Genomic DNA, 11177 nt, shown 5'->3' with positions numbered 1-11177 from the left:
CGTAAAGCGAGTACGAGTCAGACGCTTATTGTGTTTTATTCTGATTTTACATTAAATTCAGATTTTATCTGACCATGGGTGTTTTACGAACCTGGAGACCACAGAAGTGTAACCCAACTATCCACTATTAGCCAGGCCCACCACCCTATAATAGAGATCACAACCTACCTTTCCCTTCACATGGTCCAAACCTTTGCCGATCGTATTCAGCAACCGACATAAACATTCGAGTGAATCTTCGTCGCGAGCTCGGAACAATGACATGATACAGTTATGCATGATCGACTCGGTCAACATGTTAAGTTTAAACAACTCCCCAATAAACCGAATGTTTCCCAACATTCTACGCCGTTGTTTCATTGTCTCAAGTTCAAGATCATCGTTTAATTGTTGTTTCACCTCCTGTCAATTAAAGTGGAAGTGTCAATCAAAGTGGAAGTGTCAATCAAAGTGGAAGTGTCAATCAAAATAGAAGTGTCAATCAAAATTGGAGTATCAATTAAAGTAGAAGTGTCAATCAAAATTGGAGTATCAATCAAAGTAGAAGTGTCAATCAAAGCGGAAGTGTTAATCAAAGTTACTCAAATCATATTACTACAAAACGCTAAAATTTTAAGCGCATTTAATCACCGTTTAGCACAGTTAATCTCTAAAAAAGATCATTTGGCAAACGGTTTTGCGTTTGTTTTCATTCGTGTTGATATTAAATGGATGATGTCTCATGTCATACAACGAGACATCTATCAGGGTTTGCCGTTATGCGGCAAGTTTAAAGGCACATATATGCCAACAATAAGAATCCCTGGGACTAGAAACACGGATTGTGTCAAAATTGCCAGAAGATTCCCCTGTAGTCGAGGTTAATGGTAGCAGAGTATAATCAAACACACAAACCGGTTTTTCAGCGTTTTCAATCTTTACTTTCAGCGCGTTCAACGCTTCTTCATTCGTTCGATCTTTTTCAAACTCACGCTGACACCTAGTGAGAAGAATCTTTCGGAACTCGAATGTGTTTGACCCCGAACCCGGTGCCGAGCTGACACGGAACTGTGACATCATACGACACATGTTGGCGTAAGGTTCGCAAAAACTTGGTTCGTCGATCGCCTGTGGAGGATGGTGGGTTAAGATGTGGAGCCACTGAATAAAATTCTATTCTATATTGTGATATAGTAGGGTTGTGGTAAGATAGGTCTATGTTTTCCTTCTATTTTTTCGTTTTATTTGATAGTCAACACAGAATATTCATAGAATTATAAAACCGTATCCTTACAACGCCCATAGACCATTGTTAACTGTTTAAAACACGATCAGGATATTTGTATATTATGTGCTAAAGGTGTCCCACCTTACTGCACTTTACTATATATAGTAGCACAGAGTTGGCTCATTACCTGGAGTTTTGAGAGAGTTTTACGCTATTTAAGATAAATTAGAAATGTTAAAACTAGTAAACAACTTGAATATTAAACCTATCAAAAATAGTATAAGAAGCTGGGTAAGTCAACTGAAAATACTGATGCATTTTACTTTTTGCAGCTAAGTGGTGAATATTGAGATTTGTATTATAAGGTCGCGAACTCACCTTTTCAAATATGAGGTCAATGACCCCACGTAACCTCACTTCTGTGTTAATATCCAATGCTTGTACTTTCTGTAGAAGAGGTTGAAACTTCTGTGGCGTCAGTTTGTTAAGTATCGCACGAACGTTACGAAGAATCTCCTGTTTGTGGGGAGTTTAAGGGTAATATATAATTAAATTTATGAAGCAAATAAATAAATTTTGAACATAAAAATAATCCACAAATAGACAGAAATAAACATCTCTCAGAATTATACAAAAAAGAAATCAAACACACAGAACTAAAAAAATGTTAGACAAACAAACACAAAGCAGTAAAAATCTGTGAAAAAAAAACTCAAAAACAGAAAATCAAACAGATATAAAAACAAGCACCAACCGCAGTCTGTTGTTCTTCTTCTGATAAATCTGTCGCTTTCGAATCTAATTTGCTTGGCTTCCAAGCGTTTTCGCTCCTTACTAATGGGTCGTCCTCTCGTTGTATGGAAACCTTCTTTATGACGACCTTAGGCTGGGAAGGGGGGCCCTGGTGTTGGTGTTGGTAACCCCCCGATCTTTGGGGGCCACGCATGCCACGGGATGTCGACTGTAGGGTGAAGGGGGGTTACATATACATTGGAAACTTAGATATTTATAATGGGGGGAGTTAGATAGTTTTATAAGGGGGTTAAGGGGGGGTTACATGTGGTATACAAAAATATGGGGTCTATGTGAATATTTTTAAGTTTAATAAAAAACTGGGCCAGGAAAACTTATAATTTGATAATGTAGTTTGTATATTTAATGAAAGCATATTCTGTTCTTAGGTTTAATTTGGAATTAAGCCAAATACTTCAACTTATTATTAGAAAAGTTGCGACTTTTACCAAAAAACAATGTTGAATAAGTTAACACAAATTCTGTAGCAAATTATGCTTAAAATTAAATCAAACTGATGAGAACTACTGGTGTTTATATTTAAATATGGAATGCCAAGGCTGAAGTAGTAAACTCATTATGCTCACAAATAATGTTTTATGGAACAGGTGATCCATGATCAGTCCTTGCAAAAAAACTGACTAGACCGTGTGAAACATCTGCTATAATGAGTCTATACTTCATAATTGTAACCTTATATTACTGAATTGGGCATACCTATTCCTTTGTAGCAGACAACGACAGTAATAACACGGGTGTTCTGTTTCATACACTTGGTGTCCGCTTACAAGTTACCATGTATGTAACTTTGTGTTTAGAAACACGAATGCCCATAGTGGTAACAGTGAGCCTTGAACCCAGTAATCTGTGGTTACAAAGAATGCTGTCACCACTGTGCCAAGGTACAAGTCCTTTATAATCGTAATTCATAATTATAAAAAAAAACAATTACCCTTCCATGCCCCCCCTGGTTCAAATACTTGGGGGTAAAGTCGGGCATTTGTCGATCACCGCGGAACATCCCGTCGTACGAGGGAAGTTGGGACGCTGCCTTGGGGTTCGGCTGTGGGGGGGGGGTGAATTATAAATACCGTCACCAATTAGTACAAGCATTGTTTGATTGGTGAGATTGAGTATACAAACAAGCAGAGCCAAAGTATATTGCATTCACCACATTAATCAATGTGGTTCCCTATGTTTGACAACTATGAGTGTAACTGTATTTTAACAATGTCACCTCAGAGTTTATTAAAAAATTATAAATACGTGAGTACGTGACCCTATGCACTAACACCAACAAACCAAACAATTTACACCATAACTAAGCAGCATATGCATAATAAACAACTTAATACAGCTTTTTGCCTTTGTCCTTTGAGGTGGAAAATTAGGGAGTAGTTGTTAAGTGCTGGTATAAACAAGCGGTCCTGAACTTGAATAATTTCACCCCAGATTTTGTAAAAAATGACATCATTGCATCCACCACAAGTAATACACAACCATAATCAACGTATATATATAGTACTGTGGGGGAAAATGGGACATCTTTAGCACATAATATCCAAACATCGTGTTTTAATAAATAAACAACGTTCTATGGGAGTCATGAGGATACGGTTTTATAATTCTTTCGAATGTTATTTGTTTACTACCAAATGATGTCCCATCTCGCCCCAACCTACCATACAACTATACACATGTAATATACATCCACAAAGTCTACTTACTCTATCCATAACAATATCATCTATATTAGGGAGGTCTTGAGGTTTAGACAGGGAAAGGTTTCGGAACTGAAGTAGAAACGAACGATTGTAAACTTTCTTTCCTTCTTGGTTTAAAGGACTCCATTGATCTGCGGACAATTGTAACTTATTTATCCTTGTGTGAAAGGCAACAACAGTCGTAAATGTTATTGAAGTCATAGGCGCCAAACCTGGGGTGGCAGGATGGGCAGGCATACCCTGCTTTTTTATGGAACCAAACTTATTACAAAGGAATGCTTAGCCTTTATGAATGAATGCAAGTTATTTATTTTAGCATGGGGGGCAATGACAGTCGTTATAACACGGGTGTTCTGTTTCATACACCTTGTGCCCACTTACAAGTCATATATGGCTGATAATTTGAACAACCCATAAGTGACTACTGGGTTAGAGCAATTGCCATTAAGTGTCTTGCCCAAGGAGTAAGGACACATACACCCACAATGATGGCAGCAAGCCTCGAACCCATACCCCCTGAGCTAGAGGTTTTACCATTCTATGCCCCACAGCACAAGCTGAGATTGGTAAACAGGCAGCTCATGATCACTATTGAGGTATAATTTGGCCCAACACACCAGACACACATGTATCCACACATTGATACACGTACACCTCATGCTTTCTTTTCCAGTGAAACAACATTATTGCAAACCCACAACCCTCACCTTCAGCATATTGTAACTTCTCATCTTTCTTGTCTGCTTCACTTGGTTTAGGAGTTTTAGGATTTGAATCGCTTTTCGTGACTTCTTTTACTGGAGCTTTGACAACTGGGGTCACAGTCTCTTGTGGTTTCTATAAACAAATAGTCAAAGTTGCCACTATGTAATAAGTTGCAAATCGAGTTGCATCATTGCATATACACTATATTATACGAAAAAAATTCTTTCATAAAACGAAAATGGTATTTTGGGAAAGATTGTATAAAATTGACCGCCGCAAATACTATGTATATACGGATTAAGCTTAAACTGTTAATACATCTATCAATCTCAAACAACCACAACCAATCCACCTTTATTTCTTCTTCTTTCTTCTCAGCTTCCACTTTGCTCTCCTTAGGTGTTTCAACCACTTCAACTTTGGGGTTTGATTCGACAACTTTCGGGGGCGTTTCCTCCGATTTTAAATCCATCTTCTGCACGACAGGTGATGCAGATGTGACTGTTATAGAGGGAGCTACAGCCTCTACAACTTTAGGAGCAATCTCCTCTTCTTTTATCGACTTTTTCTCCAAAATCTCATCTTTGGTTTCTTCCTTTACAGTTTCAACATCCTTCCCTATAACAGGGGCATCCCCAACTTTATTTTCTTCGGGAATTTTCTCCTCAATATTTTGTGAAGTTTCCTTCGCATTTACATCGCTAGTATCAGTGTCGTTTATTTTTTCTAATGTCAGTTCAACAGCTGTGTTAGAGATCAAGTCCGGAGCTCCTTCTTCCTTTTTCTCTTCTTTTGGTTCCGGTTTTAGTTCCGCTTCTTTTTCCAAAGCGTCGTTAATGACAGAAGCTGTCGAGCTGTTGTTGGTTTGTTGTTGTGGCTGCACGACGGCAACCGGCACGGGCTGCTCTGTGCGTTTCGTGACAATTGGCACGGATTGTGGCACCACGTCCGGTGGCGCCGACTTGTGCATTTGTGTTCGCACCTCTGGGGTGGCGGTTTTCGACGGGGGCTCCTGGTATGATTGCTCGGGGGTTGGACGTGGGGCAGCGGGGGTTGTGAGAGGGGCAACGTAGGTTTGGGGGGTCGCTGGTTGCATAGTTATATCAGGGGGAGGGACGTTCATATTGGGCTGCGAGAAAAGGAATTGTTAAGTTAAATTCAGAGGCGTAACATTCGGGTTGCCTTTTTTAACAATATTAAACCCTGGTGTTAGGTGTCTCTGTCTGTAAACAGAGGCAAATTATATTGCATTGACCATATTAAACTATTTTTTACAGAAAGACCAAGTTAATGTATATAATATCTGCTGATCAGGAGTTTAGTATCCAGACAGTAACTCCTTTAAACTGATCATGAACCAAGTTACTGTCTGGATACTAAACTCATGATTAGCAGATGTTTCGGACAGTAACTTAATGGATATTAACCTCTTTTACACTAATAATATTCAATTACTCAATTAAATGTTCATAACAGCAAATTAAATTGAATTATTAACATGAGATATTTACTGGCATAGTAGGAGGTGGCAGAGATGTATCTACTCCACTTGGTATAACAACATTGGCTTGGCCACCTCTTTGCTGTGAAATTATCGAAGTGAATTAGTCTCAATTAATTGGCTAAAACATTGAAAAATGCCACAAAATTCTTAGAAGCTTGGAGAGGCAATAAAGCGTCGCTGAGTAAAATATGGTTGATTTTGCACAAGCATATATATCAAACCAATGGTTGTCAAAGTGTCATCTCCCCATAAAATATGGCTGTTTTAAGCTGCCTTATTCTATATCAGTATGGTCATACAGTGTGGCATGCCATGGGACCTGGGATTTATGCCAGTAGAAACTGCCAAAATGGGAAACACTAGTTGTATAGTTTCCACTTTTTTCATTGTGCAGCTTTTTTTAAGAATTTTAAGGCTAGTTAACATAAAATATTAATTTGGTACAAATTTACATTCAAATTAAATGCTGATTGGCAGGGTTGTGTTTAAATATTTAAATCTAAATTACGTTGTCCGAATTATTCAAATTAAGTTATATACATTGTGTAGTATGGGGAAAGATAGGGGTAAAAAGGGTAATCACCTGTGGAGAGGGTGGGTGAAAATGGACGGGGGTGGCTCGTACTGGGGCTGTGGACATCGGCTGTGGGGAGAACGGAGTTAAACTAACATGGGTGTAAAAGTAGAGGTGCCTAGGGTGTCATGTCACCCAAATTTTTGACATCAATTTAGTAAAGTTACAGATACTATGTTAGGTGACATATCGCTAAATTTATTAACATCGCCCCATTTTATAATTGCCAAAGTATCCCTGCAGAAGTTACACTTTATCATAAAGTATGATATAGAAGATAGAATCAACCAACCACGTGAGCAGGAGGAGCCGGCGACCTTCCCGGACTTCCAGTGGCAGCAGCAGCAACTTGAGCAGCAAACTGAGCAACTATTTGTTGGTCACTGTTTTGGACTGTTTGCTGTAGGGGGATTGGTGGGGTTAGATTGTGATGATGTTTTGTGGGTTATTTGTTTTATATTCTATATGGGTGAGGTTTTATAGTGAGGCACGTTATGGGACCTTAAATTTAGGCCAGATTCGGCCCATTTTTCTAACATTGTATATGCACAATCTAATCTATATGGGTGAGATCCTATAGTGAGGGACGCCATGAGACCTGGGATTTATGCCAGAGTTGGCTCATTACCCCAACATTGTATATGCACATTCTATTCTATATGGGTGAGGTCCTACAGTGAGGCGCGCCATGGGACCTGAGATTTGATCAGAGTTGCCATTACGCAAACACAACCACCATATTTATGCCAGAGTTGGCCCATTATTAGCTAAGTCCCCCCAACATTACACCCACGCTATATTGTACAAACAATAAGGTATTGAATAACAAACAAGGAGGTACTATGACATCACAATACTTAAGGAACAAAACTCTACAAAGTGAAACTTTACTTGCTTTTGGGTTATATGCAAATTAGGGAAACAATACTAATATTTATATGCAAATAATACAGTAATGAGAAACCCACTGTGCAATTAAACCCATGTTATAAATATAAGCAGCATTGAATAAAAATATTGGTGTAAAGTACATCTTTTAAAATTATCATTGTAATAACAGTAGGGCTATTGTTTATTAAATAAGATAATCATGAAATAGGTATAAACATTAATCTTAATTAACAATATTAGAAGTTGTTTCACCAAGTCTACTCAGTCTTTTCCAAGCACTGATGATGCCAACAGTTTTCGGTGTATGTTATACAAAAATCTTAATTTATGAATATCAAGGTTACAATTATCGAGTATAGACTCATTATAGTATAACAGATGTTTCACCAAGTCTACTTATTCTCCTTACCATCTAGATAAAACTTATATAATTTATTTCTAACCAATATAAACACAAAAATATGACAACTCAAAAGTGCTACAGATTCCAATAATAAGAAACTAATTTTAAACCAAATGTTTTATCCTTATATTATGCCTTGTAGCAACCACTGTAAAACGGCAACTTAATCTTCAAGACATCTCTATCTACCTCGCATATATCATTATCCATGAGTGAATATGTTGCAATCTATTAATCATTGGCGTTGGTCTATATATACCTCCCCACACCACCTATGACGTATGTAATGAACGTTGAACACTCAGGACTTTTATTCCCAAGGTATTTAACACAACCTAGCTAAAGGCCGACATTTAATTCTATACATAGCTGACCACATATGTGGGTATTATCCTATTGTGGGCTATTAGTAGGTACATATGAGACCTGGGATGTAGGTATATTACCCCAACACCCAGGGTGCTACCATCTAGACCCCACTGAGGCAGTTTATAAACACTCAGTAATAGAGATTCTATTCTATAAGGGTGAGGTCTTCAGTGAGGCACACCTGAGACCTGGGATGTAGGTTCATTACCCCAACACCCATGGTGCTACCATCTAGACCCCACTAAGGCAGTTTATGGACACTCAATAATAAAGATTCCATTCTATAAGGGTGAGGTCTTCAGTAAGGCACACCTGAGACCTGGGATGTTGGCCCATTACCCCAACATCCATGGATTTAAGCCAGAGTTGTCCCCCAATACACCACATTATAGAAATAACAAGCACTTACACCAGGTGGGGTCGGAGTAGCGCTCGACCTCCCAGTAGCCGCCCCTCCTTCCTTCTTTGGTTGTTGTAACACATCACTCGTAACATCAGCGAGTGTGTTTGGGTCTCTAATTATTACTTTGCTTCGATTCCTTGTGCTTGAACCACTCTGTAATAAAGAGGATAATGGTGGCTGTACACAGTACCCGGAATTCGTCAAGTCTGATTTGTCTGGATTTCGCTGCCGCATGCGGAACTCGGTAATGGGTTTGCATACGACTTCGCAAGCGAATTCACATTCCGGATACTGTGTACAGCCACCTTAATGGTGTTTTATCTCATAAATTGTTAACCAAATAGTTTCTGCTTTAACAGAATAATAATAGAATTATGTAAGACTACTAGGATTAAGTGATGATAATGGTGTTTAGTATACAATTCCTAGTATATGATTCTATTATCACACACATAGTTACATACATGGTAACTCTTAAGCGAGCACTAGATGTATGAAACATTACAACCGTGTTAGAATGACTGTTGTCCCACCATACAAGGATAATATACATAAAATATTGGGGTAATGGGTCAACTCGGGCCTAAACCCAAAGTCCCATAGCGCGTATCACTGTAGGATTTATAAAATAAACAACACAAATAAATAATAAATATCCGAACAACTGTTAACTTACATTAACTTGTTGTTGGTGCTGTGGGGCTTGTTGTGGTGTTTGCTGGGTTGGAATTACTATCGGTTGTGTTTGCTGTGGTTGGTGGTATTGCTGAAAGGAATTGGAAAATTAGGTAAGGCGTATTCAGGGGGGTGTAAAGGGGGGCAGGGCCCCACCCTTTTTTGGTAAAAAACGGGAAAATAAGTAATAATTATCATGCAGCATATTTGATTTTGTTCCCCCGTAAGAAATAAAACAAAATAGAGTTGGACTCGCTTTTGTATGTTACTGGATTATACCAGTGGCCCCCAAACTGTAGACTTTAAACATTATGTATACAAAACTTGTGGCTAGACTATTGTTCATTGGCCACTACGGAGTGTAACTAGTGAGCCATAAAGAAATTTACATTGAACCAAAGCTATTTGAACAGATTTACTTTACAGCGAAGCCAATGTTAAATGAATATTAGGCAACATATATAAAAAAATTTGGGAAATCAATAAACTTAACCATGAGTTGTATCTTCTGTTTATCCATTTTTAGGAATTCAAGTAAAAATAAACATTTTGAACTTTATATTTAATTCCTAACTAGAGCCAGATATCAAACAATCTTTAATTAAAGGCAAACTAATAATTAAATTACCAAGAACACTCAATTACACAGTTATTAAACTGATATAGGAAAGCAAATAACACTCGATAATTGCTACATAAATACTTCAAACTTTAGGCGACCGACAAAAGTATGTAACGTCAAGATATTGTGGGAATTTTCACTACCAGTGCCGTGGTAGACATATTGAATATTATTCGTGGTGAAACCAAAACATATACACAACTATTATATCACTACTCCCTTTACACCTTGGAACAACTTTAGTTTTTTTTCTTTCAAACAAATTCTGCGTAAATTTTGCCATAGCATTAAACAAAACAACAAAAATTGAATAACACAACTTAACTAATAAGAACACAGTTGAAATAACTCCCAATTCAAGCGAACTATATTAATGCATTAAGGTCCAACACGCTAAACAGCTTAAAAACACAAACCACATTCAATGTTGTTTTACCATGCCCTCACACCATGGCACCCATATAGGGAAGCACATCACAGAATTTGAATCCGTGAGATTCGAAGCCTTTAATATTTAAATAAAAGGTTTTGGTATTCTAGCATACCTAATTATTCTGTAATGTGCATCCCTACACCCCAAGACCCATTAATATCCAACATAATGGATGGGATACGAAGTAATATCTCACAAACAGGTCCTAAAATAAACCATATACAGTAGTGATAGTGAAATGATCAGCCTATTTCCCAAATAAAAGTTAATAAAGGTGACAACCAGCAAATAACTTTAGTTGTTGTCACAATTTAAATTCAATTTAAATTAAATGTCATAGTTTAAATGCTAATAAACGTGAAAACCAGCAAATAACTTTAATATCGCTGCGAATAAACTTTAACCTTTGAAACTTACAAGTACCTTGGCCTCTCAAAACTTAGCCTTCGTACACATATGCGTCTTGTATTATGTACTCACCATATGAGAAGTATCTCCATAATATCCTGGCACGGTTTGCATTGGACTTTGAAAATATCCAGCTGGTTCTGTAGGTTGTAACATGTATATACGTTTGTTAAAAATTATCAGGAATATTATTAATAAAAAACAATTTACTAAAAATTTTAATAAAGCTGATATAAAACATTTTATTAAAAGCAGATTATTTGGATAGTAATGCCAAAAGTTGGCAAGTTTTTAAAGGTTTTGCGAAAATTCGCGGTGACACTGTTAAAGCACAGTAGCACTTGCACTTGCACTTTTATGACAGGTTTACGCAGTTTATTCGTACTACAAGTATATTTAACATAGGACCACTCAAGTTAGATAGATGATATTCTGTTTAACCTGTACATACTGTGCTGTAAGCATAT

At 37.5% G+C, this 11177-nt stretch overlaps 1 protein-coding gene across 1 annotated transcript; it reads right to left on the bottom strand.

The window, feature by feature from the left end:
- Window positions 1-102: 102 nt before the first annotated feature.
- Window positions 103-10850, bottom strand: LOC100186301 (eukaryotic translation initiation factor 4 gamma 1; the record flags this gene model as incomplete). The annotated part of the gene is given in 14 exon segments (XM_026839196.1): window positions 103-402; window positions 895-1107; window positions 1586-1723; window positions 1962-2168; window positions 2952-3062; window positions 3727-3854; window positions 4431-4560; window positions 4781-5557; window positions 5940-6011; window positions 6516-6575; window positions 6799-6906; window positions 8579-8725; window positions 9249-9338; window positions 10783-10850. Coding segments are annotated over 14 exon segments (2534 nt in total), but the record flags the coding sequence as incomplete, so codon positions are not given.
- Between the last annotated feature and the right edge of the window lie 327 nt (window positions 10851-11177).

The sequence above is a fragment of the Ciona intestinalis genome, unplaced genomic scaffold (genome assembly GCF_000224145.3).
Source record: "Ciona intestinalis unplaced genomic scaffold, KH HT000169.2, whole genome shotgun sequence".
NCBI lineage: Eukaryota > Metazoa > Chordata > Ascidiacea > Phlebobranchia > Cionidae > Ciona > Ciona intestinalis.
The sequence above is the reverse complement of the archived record's forward strand: the minus strand, read 5'-3'. Positions and strand labels throughout refer to the sequence as shown.